Consider the following 19,368-nt stretch of genomic DNA (forward strand, 5'->3'; position numbering starts at 1 on the left):
GGAAAATGTCTTGGGACAAATGCTGGCTCTACGGCTTGGAGACGGGGATGAGCACCACACCTTAGAGTCGGAGACGACTGGACTAAATGTCAAGGGGAACCTTTACCTTTACCTTACCCTTCATAATTGAAATAATTCTTTACCCTTTTGGGGTCACAGACCTGAGAAAGCTACAGGCCCCTGTGCTCAAAATCACCATGATGGGCTGGCCTTCAAGCTGCAGCCTGACCACCTTTACCCCAGCCAGACACTGTGCTAGAAGGGCCACCACTTGTAACCCACACAAAGCATAAGCAGCATAGGAGGAGGAAAAGGAGAGCTTAACCATTCTGGCAGCAGGGTGGAGAGATCCTGGATAACTGGGCATAACCAAGGAAGCCTCAAAGTGTTGGACTCCCAAACCACACACTGTCTCTGAGTAAAATGAGCTCAGGGCACAGTTGTGGAAGGGTGATAGGAATCACTCACACACTTGTCATAAAACAACTGTAGATGGAGGACATGGGACAGACAGCCCACAGTACATGAGCTACACAGAAACAGGTAGGAGATTGACACTGTACTGGTGGTTGTTAATAATAAATCCTTGTTTGTTGACTATGGTTATGTGGCTCTTCGGTCAGTCCTTCATGGGCCTTTTGACACTGCTGCCTGTGGAAGACCTGGGAACAAAAACCTAGGTAGGTTTTTTTTATTTATGCAAAATAATTTAGGCAACTACCAGACCAGTTAAATAGAATATTTAATTCCATTGCTTAACAAGTATATTGGCCACTGCTTTGTTTCTGGGCACAGTTTAAAGTTCTGGTTATAATTAATATACAAAGCTCTACGTGACTTGGGGGCCTAACTACTGTATCTAGAATACTAAATTCTCTCATATGACCCCACCCAGGGTTTAAAATCTTCTGACACACGTAGGCAAGGGCCTTCTCAGTGGCTGCTCCAAGGCTCTGGAATTCCACAACAAGGAAGGGAAGGCTAGCTCTATTTCTGTCCTTATTCCATTTCTATTTCCACCTCCAAGCAAATGCATTCTTCATTGGGCAGGCTTTTGGCATGTGAATTAATGAGCTGCTGAGGTGAGTTTAATATGGTGTCTATTGAACTAAGGTATTTTTATCTGGGTTTTTAATATTTAATGTTTAGGTTTGAATTAAGCCTGATTTATCATCCTACTGATTATAATTTCTAGGTATGATAAATAGTTGGACACCTTTAATTATACTTTGGGAGAAGGTGGAGCAAGACAGAAAGCCCAGTTCACAACTGGTTAAAACAGAACATCCGAATTTACGCTGACTTAAACTGACTGAGGGAATCTGAAGGGAACTACTGTTCCAATCCATGTGCTTGGTGATGAGTAAGAGGAGAGTGTTTGTTCCATCTGCCCTGTGCTCAATTTCCCTCTCTGAATAAGCCAGTCACAAAACGTAGGGCCAGATATTTGTGGAAAAGACATATAAGGAAGCATGCTATCACTTTAAAAAGTTCTTGTGTTTTTTGCTGTGGACATTTCCTTACTGCTGTATAAGAACAAATAATAAGGGTCAGAAAATATTCCATGGTGTTAACTTTCAAATATCTCCTAAACATAAGACCGTCATAACTTCTTTGCACGTTTGTTGACTTGAACCAAGAGCCCAGTCTGTTTCAGGAATTTTCAGCTCACCCAATCAGACAAAGAGCTGGGGGTGGGGGGTGGGAAGGAAGACATTCATCAAATTACAGCTGAGGGTTCCATCTGTTATCTTAAACCTTTGTTCTCAAGTGGCACAGAGAAGTGATGCTGTGAAATCCACATTGCTAAAGGCTTTATTTGAGACTGTATCTTCAAGTTGCTGGAGCAGCATCTAGGATTATTTATGCCAGCCCCACAGAAGAAAGTTGTTTTCTGCATCGCTGGGGTCCTCTCTCTTGCTTGTACACTGGGCATCGCAGCAGCTGTAGGAACTCAGCTGTGGGTCCGAGGAAGAATACTCTGCAAAACTGGAGCCCTGCTAGTCAATGCTACTGGCCAGGAACTAGATAAGTTTATTGGTGAAATCCAGTATGGACTATTCTATGGGGAGAGGGTTAGACAATGCGGGCTTGGAGGGAGACCTTTTCGGTTTTCATGTAAGTAACAAAGGCATTTGAATTATTTAATACTTCCGTGCATGCTGTCATGGTCTGAGAGATAACTGGATGAGCATTCTCTTCTTTCTTCTGAAAGATTCATAAATGGGAAATATGAAATTGTAATGCAATAATATACACCCGTGTACATTCTGTGTCAACATTTCTGTTAGTCTTACTAATATACCTTATTAGTTGAAGGAATGGATGCTGCAGCTTGATCCTATTCATACTTGTTTGAAAGTAAGTCCCAGGGCATTGAGTTTGCACATTTTAACAGCTTTTTCAAAGCATAGCTTTGCCTTCTCTTTCAGTCTTTCCAAAGTGTGAGGAGAGAGAGGAAGGGGGAACCAGTGAGAGGCAGAGCATGCAAAAACTGACAGCACAATTCTTTTCCTAGCGACTTAAAGGTAAACCCACTGAGCTCAATGGAACGTATTCCTTGATATGCATAGGATTACAGCAGAATATATAAATATCACAACAGTGTCTTATTAAAATATATTCATAAGTCCAATTGTGTTCCAGTGGGCTTCCTTCTACATGTGGATACATAAAATGCAACTTAATTGAGAAGGCACAAGTTTCACTGTGCTGCTAATCACCACTGGCTCTGACTGGCAGGTAGAGTTGCATGGAATGATAGTTTTGACATTTATCTGTTTATCTTTCAGGTGAAAATGTTTTTAAAATAGTCAGCCACACACTTGACCTGCAGAGCACCATATTAAAATAAAATCCTAGTTATCTGCATAGCAGTCTGCTTAACCAGAAGCATTTCAGAAGCAATTCTCAGAGGGAAAAGGCTTCATTTTTGAGAGCCCTTTCTGTTGCATTTCCTGTATACTGTATATGAAAATGATTGACAGAATCCTATTTTTTGCAGAGTTAGCAGACCAAGTTAATTTACATTATCATTGAGAATTGCTTCATTTAATGAAAGTCTAAAGGAGGCATCAGAAGTTTGTAAGACTGTACAAAAAGTTCTCGGTATTCTTTCCCCTTGCTTTCACTGTATGTTAGTACTCATCCACATTGTGGTGTTGTTGTCTGTCTCTCTAGAGTTTTTATGGGTCATACAGGTGTCTGTGGCAGATTTGAAAATATTCTCCTGGTACTGGTGTCCATAAATGGGAAAGGTATATGTTGCTGCATATACTGGGATACACTGGGTTATCCCAGTACTGCCTGTCCAGACAGATCCAGAATTGCTCCTTGATGATTCACTTGCCACATAGACAGCTGTACTCTTTTGCTTATCTTCTCAACCCTCTTGCCATCTTGTATTTTACTTCGCTTCCCTCCTCTAGCTGTCCACCATTCTCAACTCTTCACATTTTCAGCACAAGGCTTTGCAATTTTATTTTTCATTTTCATTTTTTATTTTCACTTTTGTGCTAGGATGCAAAGGGGATAATGCCTTTTTAAAAAAAAACAGGTGTAGGAACAGCTGGCATCTTCTCTAGGCTTGCCCTCACCTTTTTCACTTTCTCTCCCCTTCCCTCTTGGTTTACTTGCCAACTATTGTCATTCAAATGCTTTCTGGGTTTTTTAATCTTTCATTTTCACATCTATCCCATGGTACAAAAGTAAAAATATTAAAAAAAATTTTTTAAAAAAGCAGAACATAGGACCAGTGTACATATATATTTTCTTCATTTACTTCTCCTTTCCTGTTCTCAAATCTTCAGGTTTTCATTGCAATTATTTCCATTTTTTAAAAAAAGGAGTTTTAGTTTCCACTGTTGTGCTATGGTGATAAATGATAACATTTTTCTTTCAAAAAGAAGGCAGGAGCAAATAATATCTTTTCAGCCTTCGCCCCACCTACATCTCCTTCTTTCTGCCCATCCACCATTCTCAAACCTTCACTTTTTTGCCTTTTTAAAAAGCAAAAGTGATAATGGCTGAAATCCAGTAGTAAGCCACAATTTGAGTATGCCCATTTACTCAATGGTGATTTGGTGAGTCATTTCCAACAAAGATGCCATTGATTCAATGGGTATACAGTAACACGTGACTTAACTGCTGGATTCAACCATGATTTCTTTTTTGAAAAATTAAAACAGGATTGCAGAAACAGCTGATGTCCCAAGAAAACGATTCATATCTGAAATCCTATAAAATAGAATTTCAGCCTGTGGCTTGTCTAAAAAAGTAACTTTTCCAAATTCTGGTTTGAGACAAGAATAATTGAATAACAAAGCTGGAAGAGGCCTATAAGGCCATCAAGCCTGACTCCCTTTTCAATGCAGGAATATGAAAAAGTAGTTGCATTTACTCAGCGGATAGTTACAGTATATCACAGAAGTGAGTACACCCCCTGATATTTCATAAATATTTTAGTATATCTTTTCATGTGACAACACTGAAGAAATGACACTTGGCTACAATGTAAAGCAGTGAGTATACAGCTTGTATAACAGTTTCAACAGGCCTTCCCCTCAGCCAATCCCTGACTTTCCCTTTCTTACCTTTTCTAGTGTCTGTCCCATTTGTCTAAAGTTCTCCCCTTATTTAAAACTGTTTTTATTTACATTGTCATATTATTGTTGTAAGCCGCCTAGAGTGGTCTTAATCGACTAGATAGGCGGGATATAAATAAATAAATAAATAAATAAATAAATAAATAAATAAATAAATAAATAAATAAATAAATAAATAAATAAATAAATAAATAAATAAATAAATAAATGTGCTGTCCCCTCAAAATAACACAACACGGAGCCATTAATGTCTAAACTGCTGGCAACAAAAGTGAGTACACCTCTAAGTGACAATGTCCAAATTGGGCCCAAGTAGACGTTTTCCCTCCCTGGTGTCATGAGACAGGTGTGAAAGGGGAGCAGGTGTAATCACTCTCACTTTCACAGACTGGTCACCGGAAGTTCCACATGGCATCTCATGGTAATGAACAATCTGAGAATCTGAAAAAACAAATTGTTGCTCTACATAAAAATGGCCTAGGTTATATGAAGATTGCCAAAACCCTGAAACTGACCTGCAGCACGGTGGCCAGGACCATAAAGCGTTTTAACAGGACACGTTCCACTCAGAACAGGCCTCGACATGGTCGACTAAAGAAGTTCAGTGCCCGTGCTCAGCGTGATATCCAGAGGTTGGCTTTGGGAAATAGACATAGGAGCGCTGCCTGCATTGCTGGTGAGGTTGAAGGGGAGGGGGGTCAGCTTGTCATTCAGACGATGCGCCGCACACATCATCAAATTGGTCTCCAGGGCTGTCGCCCCAGAAGGAATTCTCTTCTAAAGATGATGCACAAGAAAACCTGCATACGGTTTGCTGCAGAAAAGCAGACTAAGGACATGGATTTCTGCAACCATGTCCTGTGGTCCGATGAGTCCAAGATAAACTTATTTGGTTCAGATGGTGTCAAGCGTGTGTGGCGGCAACCAGGTGAGGCGTACAAAGACAATTGTGTTGTGCCTACAGTCAAGCATAGTGGTGGGAGTGTAATGACCTGTGGCTGCATGAGTGCTGCTGGCACTGGGGAGCTACAGTTCATTGAGGGAACCATGAATGCCAACACATACTGTTACATACTGAAGCAGAGCATGATCCCCTCCCTTTGGAGACTTGGCCGCAGGGCAGTATTCCAACATAATAATGACCCTAAACACACCTCCAAAACGACCACTGCCTTGCTAAAGAAGCTGAGGATAAAGGTGATGGACTGGCCAAGTATGTCTCCAGACCTAAACAGTTTGTGCCCAATTTGGACATTGTCACTCAGGGGTGTACTCACTTTTGTTGCCAGCAGTTTAGACATTAATGGCTGTGTGTTGCATTATTTTGAGGGGACAGCACATTTACACTGTTATGCAAGCTGTATATTCACTGTTAGAGATGGAGGTATTCGTATTTGTATATGAATATGAATATCCCTGCACAGGTGGAAATAACGAGAGTCCATTCATGATTTCGCTGCTGCCGCCGGCTCCACAAAGGCTTCCTATCGCGCCGTTCTCCACCATGGATTAGCCACTCTGTGACCTGACAAAGAGGCTTGTCATCCCGCCTCCTGCCAAGAGTGGGTAATCGATTGCAGACAACTCACTTTTGTTGCCAGTGGTTTAGACATTAATGGCTGTGTGTTATGTTATTTTGAGGGGACAGTATACTTACACTGTTATACAAGCTATATACTCATTGCTTTACATTGTAGCCAAGTATCATTTCTTCAGTGTTGTCACATGAAAAGATATAATAAAATATTTATGAAATGTGAGGGGGTATACTCACTTCTATGATATACTGTATCTTTTATGTTTGTTTGTTTGTTTAAACAGGGTGAAGATACCCTGAAACTGAATTTCTTAATTTTATATTTTTAACAAAGCAAATTTAGAAGGAGCTGCCTCCAACAAAATCTACATAATTGTCAGGAAACATTGGTTGTTGTTCACAACTTTTCATGCCACGTTCACAAACTCTCCTTCTGCCTTCACCCCCACCTCCAGTTTACTAAAAATTGTGCTCTTTTCACACAGAAGATGTATTTACAATTTGTTGCATTGAGAAACAGTAGGACCCGGTCAAGAAGAAAAGACTAAATCATCATCCATATTTTAATTCTATCTTTGCTTCAGTTAAAAGTTCTCCCCACTAGCCACTATCTCTCTTTTAACTGTAAAATGAATTTGCTCTGCCTGTAAAACTCACTCAAGCTTTGGAAAGCCTTCTGCTTCATTACCCTAGCTCTTGTCAGTTTCTGGGTCAGCAGTTCATTTTCTAAAGGCCAGTGGTACACATATTCCATTTGTTATAATGAAAGTTTGCTTTTGCTCCTTCAGGAACATTGCTGCCGGATTTTTCCTGATGGGTCACCTATAAAACATTAATATAATGTAAAAGTTCTGAATGTAGCTTTGAGGGAAAGTGCCCGGCCAGTACATAGGTAGGTATGTGTGTATAAACAGGACAAAGACTATTTACCACTGCTAGAGAGCCAAGTCTACAATTTAAAAAAATCAAATGCCATTCCAGGGAAAGCTAGATTTGCAATCTGCATAAATTATGCATATTTTTATAACACACAAGAATAATCCGCCTCCTTCCATATGAGCCTACCCGGCAGTTAAGATCTAGCCAGGGGGCCCTTTTGAAAGAGCCGTCCCTCAAGGAGGTAAGAGGGACGGCTTGTAGACAAAGGGCCTATTCGGCAGCTGCCCCCAGACTATGGAATGCCCTCCCGACTGAGATTCGTCTGGCGCCGACACTGATGACATTTCGGCGCCAGGTCAAAACCTTCCTGTTCCAGAAGGCTTTTAACTGAAATAAGATTAGCTGTGGGTCCGATGGCAATTTTATATATATTTTAATTGTATTTTAATTGCTACATAACTTTATTGTATTTTAAATGCTGTAAGCCGCCCAGAAACCTTTGGGTAGTGTGGGCGGCATATAAATTAAATAAATAAATAAATAAATAAAATATTAACTCCAAAGTGAATATTCTTTTGCTCAATGAAGCTTACTTCCTAGTTAATTACAGTAGTTCAGGATTGCAATGTGGCAGAGATATTCTATGTTCATCTACTCAAATCTAAGCTTGATTCCAAATAATCATGTACATGACTGAAGTCTGGCAATGAATCCCATGTCTACTATGAAGCTTTTCCCACTCGGTTCAAGGGGACATATTACCAAATAAATGTTGCTAGGGTCAAACCAGATAGTAAAGAAAAAGTGCATTTACCGTATTCCACCCTGCACCCATGACTCGATTTCTTCAAAGATAAGTGCCTGAAAAATCAGACTTGCAAATTAAGCCTGTGTTTATTTTCCAAGAACCAATCACAAAACAATGCTCACTAGAATACAGATTATGGAGTTTTTGGAAAGCATGTGCTATGACAAACAGCATATGCTTTTGCCACTTAGGAAGCACTGCTTAGAATTGTGTGCTATCTATATAATCTAGACATGACTTTGGTCTGTTTTTCCTAGTTAGTGGGACGACCCATGAGCTCTGCAGATTGGTGAGATCCCCTTGCAACTACTACAAACCTTATAGAGACATTCCTTAACTGTATTTTGATAGGTGTTGCCAACACTCTTTCAGAACTGCCTTTGCAGTTGTTAACACAAACTTAGAAAATAGAGAAACTTTTCCTTAACCCTCCCCGTATTCCAATATCAGTGGCTTATGTGTGTGTATTCTAAACTAAGTCCCAGCACTGGCCTAAGACATTTTGTTCCCTGGGGTCAAAGTCAAAGTGGCCCTTCTATTCCACACAGAAAAAGCCATGCAGTCTGGAAAGCTGGATCTTATTTCCACAGTAATGATGAGAAGGTATCCTTCGCCTCATCAAAGGGGAGAAGGGGAAGGAAACAGTATACACAGATGTGTATACTACTGCCTATCTCCAAACATGTGATGCCTGAGATGGGCATCTCCACTGCCAAACTGAAGGGTGGAGTTCAACAGGTCTCACTCCCAGGTAAGTGTGTGCAAAACATTAGCCCTCAAATAATATTCATAAGCTTTTATATCATATACTGTTCATCTGAGCGGATGTTCACTCATGTCAACTGTACTCTCTTGCTTTTAGGTAGACAAAGGTATGGGTAGGTGAAAAATTCTGTGTGAGTGAGAACAAGGTGGGAATATGCTCATCATAATATCTGTGTATATTTTTTAGAAAGAAAATATTGAACACCATTTACAAGGATGACTGAGAAACATGAGAAATTAACTTTCTTCCAATTTGCAGTCTTGTTGACAAGTTTCTCGAAATTTGTTCTAGAACTACAAATCTGCCAGTCTATTTTCGAATAATAGTTCTCTATATAATTCAGTTTAAGTTGTGTACGCTTAATATTTACTACTGGCTCGTTGCACAGCTGAGCAAGATGAGCAAAAAAGGTCATATCGCAGTAAAAACGGAAAGTGATAGTGGCTAGACCAAGGCAATGCTGTCTAAATCTCGGATGTCAACCTTGCTGACTTGCCTTATAGACTATGAACCCACTTGCTGGTAATTTACATTTTACATGGTAGATAAATTTATTTGAAGTGTCTACAAAGCTTTTTCTCAGCATGTTCTAACTGCAGCCAGGCATTTCTATGGGGTTATTAGCACCAGTTTAATCATACCCCTGTGGACTGGGAGCAGTTACATGGCATTCTATAATTGGTTCTAAAATATTGACTGTCACTAAACCATGCAGAGGTATTTAAAAACTACCCTTTGATGGCAAGCCTAAATCATAACACATTGTAATTTTTTTTTGATGATTTATACCACCAAATAATAAATCCTTGCAAAATTCACCCTGTGTATAGTTGATAATTCAAAAATCAAAATGCTTTTCCATTCTTCTCCATGCCCTCACTCTGATCAGAAGAATATCAGATGACTCCGGAGAGCCAGTTCTGTGCTTATGCTAGACAAAGAATGAGCAGGGATGTGCAGTGTCCTTTTATGCATCTTTTTAGATGCATAAAAAGATACTGAATCAGAAGTATTTGTGCAATTCTGAGTATTTCCTAGTGGTGAAACCACTGGTTACCTTTGGGGCAGAGCAATACACTCGCAGTCTGTTCATGTTCCATCTGGCATTTCTGGAGTTTAAAATGTTTTAACCATAGTTAGCAGGCAGTATCAGCCAAAATGGTAATTGGAAAGACTCAGTTGCTGTCCATCGAAGCAGAACATGAGGGACAACTGAATCCTCCAGAACTCCTCTGAACATTCCCACCACCGAAGTGCTATGTTTGGCATCACCACATAATAACTTTATATCCTCTTTTAGCTGCTATGCCATCCATTTTATGATGATGCAATGTAAAGTGGAATACTTGCATCATAGCTGCCAGCTAGGATTTACATTCTAGATATTTCTTTTTCTCTTTCCTATCCCTCTTAGGTAGTCTACTAAGCAGGTTACTAATAGGATTGAGTGTGTAAGAGAGAGTGTGGACAAAAGCCTCATATAAACTTTGACTAATTATGTTAGAATTAATGTACTAGGCTCTGTTTTTCCTGCCTTGGCATTTAGAGGTATCTCTTAAGACCCATACTTCAGTAGGTAGTCAAAGTCACTACCCAGCAAGGTAAGTCCAAGAAAGCTTCCGATTTGAAAACCAAAGGGTCATTGCTCAGAAGGATCTGCCTCTATCATGGTGACACTCCAGATGTCTGATTTGAGTAGGCACTACTTTTCAGAAAACAGATATGCATAGGAATGCAGCATTCGATATTATACCATTACTATTTCCATATAGTTCTATTCTTGTGTATTCCCTTTCTTACTGTTTTCTTTCTGTCCTCAATTACTGCTAAGTTGCAAGAAACCTCTCCCCACCTTTTCAAATGTAACAGCATTGCCAAATGTTTGCTGTAATTCTTTAATCTTTCTCTTTTTAGTTTTCCCGGATTTGTTCAAAATTATCCCTGCAAGTATCCATGTTAGCGTCATCGTCTTCTGCTTGGTGTTGTTAGTATTTGCACTAATCGGAGCAGGGTTCTTCATGTACAACGCCTTCGGCAAGCCATATGAAACGTTGCATGGGCCTCTGGGGCTGTACCTGTGGAGCTTCATCTCATGTAAGCCTTTTACTGTTTCTTTGCAGCTGCCAAATTCTCAAGGACTGTAGTTTTCAAAGGAGCTCCAGAGGTTCCATCCAAACGGATCCTTCCCTGCTGGTTGTTTCAAAATGGAACTCCAGCCTTCCCTAATCACCATAGCCATGTTGCCTTGGAACAATGGGAATCAAACACCATAGAAAGTGCCAGATTAGAGGATGTTGCCGGATGTGGCAAGTAGCAGTATGTACAGAAAAACTGCCCCCAACCAGTGACAATGACAGGATGGAGAACATCTAGTTCTGGTTTTGCAAGAAGTATCAGAGTTTCACAATACATGCTTTCTGTTGCAAATAAAGTCAGACTGGCCTCTGATAAAGGCTGTGAGGATATTTATTGGTCATTTTCAGTTACAGATGTGAGAGAAAGAGTTTTAGGATAGACACATGTCCTCTTTTACAAAGGACATTTCCTCCCTCTGAAGGGCTGCCAAAGAAAAAAATTATTGATTTGTTATTTTAACTTGTATAAAGCCCTAAAGTGCACACACACACACATTCTGGGTGATGCTCTTTCTGTAGGTATGCTCTATGTAAAGGCCTCTCCAGCCCAAATCTGATTTAAAGCTAAGAACCATAAATGGGGAGGAAGACCAAGGTTCTTCTTCGTGGTCTCTGTGAATGCACACTAATGGGTTCATCTGCACCTGCGCAGAGGTTCCCGGAATCTGCTAAAGCTTAATATTCGTTCACCAGAACCGCCACCCTAGTACACGTGGTCCACCCGTCTTGGCAAGTGCCTCAGTTCCTTTTTGCCGCTGCTGAGGTTCCTTCTCTCAGAAAAGCTGCATTCACCCTTTTGGCTTTTCTGCATTTCAAAAATGAATTCCTGTGAGAGATCTTCTTCTTGTGAGAGACTTTGTTGTTATTCTTTCCTTCTACCACCCCGTTTCCCCCCCCCTATTTCGCCTTTTATGTTTTTCCTTAGTTTATGGCCTACTCTGCCCCAATAAAATCCCATTCACTGAAGGCTACGACTCCTGCCTCTTCTGCCTGGGTGAAGCACACCAACCAGCTTCTTGCCCTTTTTGTAAAAAATTTACGAAACAGGTTCTTTAATTAAGGCAGCGATGCCTGTGTTGTTTTTTGTGGGAACATTCCCTTCATCCCATACCAACCATGGAACCTGCACCACCTTCCCAGGTTCAATCGGCTTTCCCGGGAGCCTCTGTTGCTTCTTTGGCAAAATTGAAATCTACGACTAAGATCACTACCAAGTCTAAGACTGGTGGTTCAACACTGAAGTCCACACCTATAACAAAGTCTCCTCTGGTACTGGAGCAACAGTCCAAGCCTAAGAAATCGTCCTCTGACGCCTGATCCTCCAAACACCAAAAGGATAAAGCGGCCTCTTCTATTCCGCTTCAGGAGCATCCCCTGTCCCAGACACTGATACCAAAATGGGCCCGACCATCATCCAAGCTCTCGATACCACTTATTGAACCCACCATGCATCCACAGGTTTGTGCTTCATCAGTTCAAGTCACCACTACCTATACGGGTCCTTCACCAACACCCCAAGAAATTAGTCAAACTTATCAGTCTAAGCAAGTTAAACCACGTAAGTCTGCCACTCGCGATCTAGTTATGAAACAAGATTAAACCAAACAAACCATGACACTGGTCGACTTAATGGATGACCTGCCCTCTCCATATGAACCTTCGTCATCACCATCACTAGATTCTGACACTTCTGAGTCAATGGTACCCTGGAATCGCCTCCAAATCTACCAATGCCTGACTCTGATGTTGCGGACGTGAACCCTCCCCCATCAGAAAACTTCACATCATATTCTTAACTAGTTCTGCATATTGCTAAAGAAATGGATCTGGATGTACAACAGCCAGTACAGTCCGAATCTGACAAAGTTTACAAGGACATTAACGAGGACCAAACCCCTCCACTCCGTATGGGGTTCATTCCATCCTTACTTAAATTGATCAAACAATCTTGGGCTAAATCATCTTCTGTGCCACAAATCTCAAGAAGAGTCAAAAATTTATATAAGACTTATGGTGACAATACAGTTTTTCTCTCCAAGCATTCACCTCCAAACTCGGTCATAGTCGATGCAATTCAAAATAGGGCGAAGAACCAGTCTAACACCACACCAAATAATAAGGAAGGCAAGAAACTCAACATTATTGATTGTTAGGTTTATTCCTTAAGCGTCCTTCACATTGCATGCCACAAACTACCTTGCAGCTATGGGAGCATACCACCATTCACTCCTGGTGAACAAATATTAAGCTCTAGAAGATTCTGGAAACCTCTGCACAGGCACAGATGAACCCATTAGTGTGAATTCACAGATGACCACTCAAAGAACCAGAGTTACAGGTAAGTAACCTCTCTATCTTGAAGTTTCCCAGCCACAGCTAGCACCCGGACTTGGCAACATATGCAGGTCACCTCCTGTATTCTTTCCATTTAAATTATTATAGTTGTGTCTGTAGAGGATGTGCACTTTTATGGACATCAGTGTCCTCTGTGGCCAACCTAAGGAGAGTGGGAAATAACAGAGTATCTTTTTAGCGTTATTTTATTTGCCATGGATCTATCTTCCTTTTTAATTACAAAACAATACAGAACGTATAAAACAGAATTTAAAAAACAATCAACAATTAACAAATAAACAGTATCTTTTTTGACGTAATCTTCACAATAAACTGAATTTACCTAAAGTAAAACTCAGTGCACCCCTCTACCAGAACCAATATGGATACTTCTATTGTGAACATATCTTCAGTGCTATTTTAATTGCCGTCGGTCTATTGTATGGATCCTGGTATTTGTTTTTTGTTGCAACACTCAGAATATTCTTCTAGAATTCCTTGCTCTGGGACTGTAGTCCAAAGAGGGATTTCACTAGTAGAAAATTATTTTAGAGAATTCTAAGTATTTCACTAAGCTACACATATCAGGTTTCCATAGGATGGATCCATGACAGTTAATGTGTCTATAACTGTAGAGTGTAGCTATATTCTGTGTCAGAGCAGGATCTTGGGTTGAGGGAAGCATCTGCAGTATCCGTTTTACTGACTTCCCTTCTCTGTCAGTGGCATGTCATTAGGAGTGGGGAAATCTGTCAATTTCACTTTCTCTTTCATTCACAAATGTTCACCTCAAGTTCTATCCATTTCAAATACAAAGAAATCTGCAAATTTTGTTAAATTTGTCAACAATAGATTGAAACAAAATTCTCTATTTGTATCAGCCATATTCCAGAAGTACAGCTTGTCCACTACAGAGATTGTCATGTTGTACCTGCCTTTCCCTGAGCTGTTGAAGTTGAAAAGCCTCTTAGGGGAAAAAAAGAGTTCTCAACTTTAGTTCATCGGTATTAACATGTTTGAATGGTCAGTGATTGAAAAAAAGAGGCTTTTAATGTTAAGCACACAGACTACTGAGCCTGTATGGACAAACTGGTCAGTTTTAGTTTTTCCCACATTCTGTTTCGCTAAATCTCAAGCTAATTCCATTTCCTAAAGAACTTGAAAAGTCTACTTTTAAGAAGAATGACTGTAATGACATGCCAAAGCATCCACCAGTGGAACCCCCATATCAGCTTAACATTGTTCAGCAAGATGGTTTCAGCATGCTATTATGGTAATTATTCCAAGCTCTAAGAATTTAGATAAATTCTTATAAAAAGGGGGTTGAAATTAAATGCTCACCCAATTCTACTTCAGGTAAGTTTACCAGGTGGCAGTGCTCACCAAGGAGAAATGGCAGCAGTCTGGGAACTGAAAGATGGCTCAAACTATAGTAGTTGCTAATTTAAATGTCCCAAGTGTCACAATGATGATGCTATATCAAAGGCATTGTGTGGGAAATTAAAACAGCAGTGAAACTCTAGCTGGCTGAAGAAGCTTGGCTGTAACTATAAAGACAAATGTTAAGTACTATCTTTTAGTACTATGGTTAAGTACTGGAAACCAAGAGGATTTTCAGAATTTCGTTCATATTTCTAAACAAAATTTATTCCTTGAATATGGGCCATTATTTATTACTTCAAAGCACCACACTTTCCTGCCAGTTGAAAAGGTAAATCATTTATGGGTATTTACCAAGGGATCTGCAATTTGGAAGTATACTATGATCAGCATGTAGGCTTTGAAGTAATAAGTCCTTGATTCATGTTACATCTCAGCCAGAAGTTGCAAAATTACTTCAAAAATGAGTTAGTTGCTAATATAATTCCAAATCCTCCAAATTAGCTGACCTTATAACAGAATTTTTGAAATATGCGGTTGGATAAAATATGTGGTTTTTAAAATATGCAGTTATATGCGGTTGGAGAAGATAAATAAATTAGGGTGCAGAAGCTTCAGAAAGGTCCTGTACCCTAGTTTATTTATCTTCTCCAACCGCACCCTGAATAGGATGCAACTTTAATGTACAGTAATGGCTGGAATTAAACTTAAAAAAAAACTAAAGTCATATCTCCATTGGAATAAATGTAAGCTGCTAATTGCTGGAAGTCAAGAAGTCATTATAGGTATTTGTAGTTATATGACAAGGCGTGCCACAGAAAATACCTGGGGTGACTTTTTAACCTAGATCAATTCACAGTTGAGGTTTATGTTAATACAGTTGTGCTGGCAAGCATAATTAATAGGATTCTGTCTAATATTTATTACTGGTGGAAGCAACTATTTTAAAAGTAACTGGTTTTAGACTAGTTAATTTCAAGTTTTGATCTCAGCCACAAGCTCTTTAGCTGGCAAGCCTCATGCTGCTTTAACACAATGAGGATAATAATGGTGCCTTATTGTATGGCACAGGTAGACATCCCAGTTCTAAGTTTGGACTGGACTGGTTTTCAGCTCACAAGGGAAGAGTATAGGAAGCTGGGTTGGTTTGTAAATGCTGGGTTGCAACAAAAAATAGAGTCATAGCCTCTTCCTTCCATATTGATTATAATACTTTGTTAGACAATGACAAAACAATAATTTTACATTTTCTTCCTTTCTCTTTTTTCTCCAGTTTCCTGTGGTTGTCTTATCATGATACTCTTTTCATCAGAAGTGAAAATCCATCACCTCTCTGAGAAAATAGCTAATTATAAAGAAGGAGGTTTTATTTTTAAAACTCACAGTGAGCAATTTGCAAATTCATTCTGGATCATCCTGGTGTGCTCATTAGTACACTTTCTGAACATTCTGCTAATACGCCTTGCTGGATTTGCATTCCCTTTTTCAAAGTCGAAAGATTCGGAGACAGCAAATGGAGCGGTGGATTTAATGTACTAGACATATTTTGAATCATGTTCTGTGGCAAAGCTTCATCTTTGCCCTTCCCTGAAACCAATACATGTATATGGGCATAAAGGGCAAATTTTTAATACACAACATAATCCTGGAGCTTTTAAAGACCAGATAACATGTGTTAAGGGTTATATCACCCACAATAGATGATGACTTATCATTAGGATCATACAGAGCTGTTGAGGCATATTTGTAAACCATTATTTGCATTAAGTGTTGTGTAGACTCTAAACCAAATTTTGTGTCCAGACATTGATGCATACCATAGATTGTGTGATTTCCCCCTACCCACCTGTTTAAAATCCTTGGGTACCCTTCCAAACAACAGCTTCCAAAAGCAGCACCTAAGCCCAAACCCTGATCAGTCTATGTAGATGTAACCTATACTAAGTTGTCCAAACTGTGATTTGGAACCCAGGATGAAACCATGGTAATTAGATTCTGACTTGGTGGCTACTCACAAACTATTGTATCTTCAGACATCTTGACAGAGCATAATTCAACAGTATATCCGAACTATTTTATTGTCTTAAAGAGCTAGAGCACCAAGAGAACTTAATATTGCTAAATTAGCATAGTAAAATAGCCAATTAAAATGTTCAGTTTAAAAAGGGAAATTAAAACATAGGTATCTGATTTGGCAATGGGACACCATGGACCTTCAAGCGGAAAGAGGCTGATGAGTTGGAATTGTTACTTTACAAATATGTGCACCAAGGCAGCAATAAAAACTCACCCTCTCCAACAGAAATATCTCTGTAAGGCTACAACAGCAAGTCAACATCTCCCTTAGAACATTGAAACAAGGGTTCCTTTACGAAAAGGCTCTCATTTAAAATTAAATAGTTTAATTTAATTAAATAGGCCTCTGGTATTTTAACTCTATTAGTGGAAGGAACGAGGCCTGAGCTGCTAGAAAAACCTCTTCTCTTAAATTCATTACATTTACAAAACAAAAACACCAGATGCAAAAATATATATTTTTATATAATCAGTTCAATGCAAATGCCTGTACAATGGATACCACCAAAGATGCTGCTTGTTGTTGGATGCACTTAGGGTCAAATATTGCAAGAACTGAGCCCAAATGTAGTAAACCTAAGGTAATATTACAACATATATGTATCTGTTTTGTGTTACTTCTAGTTTTCATGTGTTTTGGTTTTTAGAAGCAGAGGTCTGGTTCTCCTGATCTGCAAACTGAAGTTGCAAACATTAAATAAATTATGTCTCTCCTACTAGAGCATTTCAACTGACTGTTGGTAAGAAGCATGCACAAAATGAAAAAGAAAGAAAATATCTGTGTAGGAATGTCTCAATAACTTAGTCAGTGTCTTATTGTTACACTTGAGTACAGCTGAGTGAGAATTATCCCTGCCCATTGTGTCCCTGACACTTCACCCATTGTTTCCCTCCTTCTTTTCCAGTGCACTTAACAGGGTTGTCGATTTTTGGATGTATGCAAAACTCAGACATGATCATAATCAGGTTGTCATACTTTATTGTGCACTCCTTTCTTCCTACTCTACCCATGTAAGAAAAATACTACGTGTGGGGATCACACTAAGATATTGTAACAAATGCCAGCTTTCTTGTGTTCATACGGGTCTACTACCCATATTACAGCAAACAAAAAAAGACAAACATTTGCAATCTTTAAAGATTGCAGATCTCTTCACTGGACAAAACATACTGTAAAAAGAACTGCAGGAAGCAGAGACCTGTTCTTAAGGACACATAAGTTGTATGGTCTCTTGAGATGTAACAGACAATAAAAGCTTGGCAGATATTCAAATACACCTCTTCAGCTGAGGCACTAGTGTTAGATTTCATTCAGGGTAAATGACAAATGTGCTAGGACCTGGAAAGGTAAAAATGTTTTCTCCTCCACTGTGGATGACACAAATTTTTATAGTAAACTCAAAGCTGTTTCTGCTTTATTTGAACTTTCAGGCTCCTTAGCTAGTGCAAAACAACCATGAAGTCCTTTTGTTATGAAGTTAATGAGTTAATTTTAGATGCTAGATTAGGTGAAGGAAGTTAATAGAAGCTAAAATCAGTAGGTTTGTTTGTTTGTTTGTTTGTTTGTTTGTTTGTTTAACTTATGTGCCGCCCACTCTACCGAAAGGTCTCTTTGGGTAGAGGGAATAACACCCAGTTAATAAACTTTCAAAAATAAACAAAACCACTTTTCTCACTGTACATCTTGGAAGCAAATATGACAGGGCTTAGAGGTTCTTATAATTCTTATAATTCCTTTCTCCAGTAACGAAGGTATAATTCCATAACAGTATTATTGTAACTTAACAGAGATAGCTAACTGTGTGTCTTTTGTTGCATTAATTGCAACCACTTACTTTTATAGTTATGGGGTGCGTCCTTACTAAATGATGGAAGAGAAATATTACACATGATTCTTGAAAGAATGCCTTATGATGCACCATGCTCCATATATAGGAAGTCCAGGTAACAACACAGTGGTCAGAAAAGTGGGCTTTTGTACCCCTGGCCAGCAGCTTCTAGCACATTTTTTTCTTTTTATAAGTAACCAGAAAGTAAATATTTAGATAATGCCAAGAAATGGAAAAATCAAAAGATGCTTTGACATTTTAAATGAGTAAGTTGCAACTTCTATATGTTGGCATAAGAGCTTTCCAAATGTCTACAACTGAGGGAGCATATTCTCCTTTGATTTGTCTTCTATGGAATTCCTGTGTATTGCAGATTGCTACCACATATCCTTTATTACATGATGCATTTAACATGCAAGTATATGTGTGTGACCAACTGATTTGTATAAGTACAGATTTGGGGCTTAGAGGCAAACTGCACCCTGGAGAAGAGTTCTGGATTTGGCTTCACTTGTCAATTTTTAACCATTACTGTTAAAGCTATGAGATGTAAAAGATTATTGCTGGCCTCCAGACAAACTGCAGAAGTACGGTAAATGATTTCAGGTCGGATAATGTGAGTGGTGATACATTGCACCTATCCATGCACAGAATTGCCTACTGGAGTAAAACCTATAAGATGTTCACACCTCTCTAAAGTTCAAACCTTCTGACCTAGATAAATCATTTCACCTAGAATTTCTAATTATCTCTTACCTTACCTGCTCATTTATCAACCATAGTCATCACCCTGGGGGCCTCCCTCCATGACATCTAGATCCTATTACTATGAAAGAGCAGATTATCAAGTGGTGAAAAGGATAAGTTCATTGAAACATATTAAAAGAAACCACAAGAGTGGAACCCCTCTATCTCTCTGGAATATATGTAAGAGCAGGAAAGATCCATTTCTTTAACATGTGCTTTGACTCTGATTCAACACTTACAGTGCTCTCCAAGGTTTTGAACCTACTCCACCAC

The 19,368-nt window shown here is 39.3% G+C and overlaps 1 protein-coding gene across 1 annotated transcript; it reads left to right on the forward strand.

Moving 5' to 3' along the window:
* Positions 1–1,689: 1,689 nt before the first annotated feature.
* On the forward strand, positions 1,690–17,243 carry CLRN1 (clarin 1). Its single transcript, XM_020781834.3, has 3 exons — positions 1,690–2,118; positions 10,509–10,688; positions 15,717–17,243. The coding sequence occupies exons 1-3, from the start codon at positions 1,866–1,868 to the stop codon at positions 15,980–15,982; spliced, it is 699 nt and encodes a 232-aa protein (XP_020637493.1). The 5' UTR covers positions 1,690–1,865; the 3' UTR covers positions 15,983–17,243.
* The last annotated feature ends 2,125 nt before the right edge of the window (positions 17,244–19,368 follow it).

Source organism: Pogona vitticeps, chromosome 3, assembly GCF_051106095.1.
Source record: "Pogona vitticeps strain Pit_001003342236 chromosome 3, PviZW2.1, whole genome shotgun sequence".
Classification (NCBI taxonomy): domain Eukaryota; kingdom Metazoa; phylum Chordata; class Lepidosauria; order Squamata; family Agamidae; genus Pogona; species Pogona vitticeps.

Coding starts and splice junctions, on each gene's coding strand:
- CLRN1 (XM_020781834.3), top strand. CDS start 1,866: ATGCCAGCCCCACAGAAGAAAGTTGTTTTCTGCATCGCTGGGGTCCTC. Junction 2,119..10,508: donor GAGACCTTTTCGGTTTTCAT/GTAAGTAACAAA, acceptor TTCTCTTTTTAG/TTTTCCCGGATTTGTTCAAA. Junction 10,689..15,716: donor CCTGTGGAGCTTCATCTCAT/GTAAGCCTTTTA, acceptor TTTTTTCTCCAG/TTTCCTGTGGTTGTCTTATC.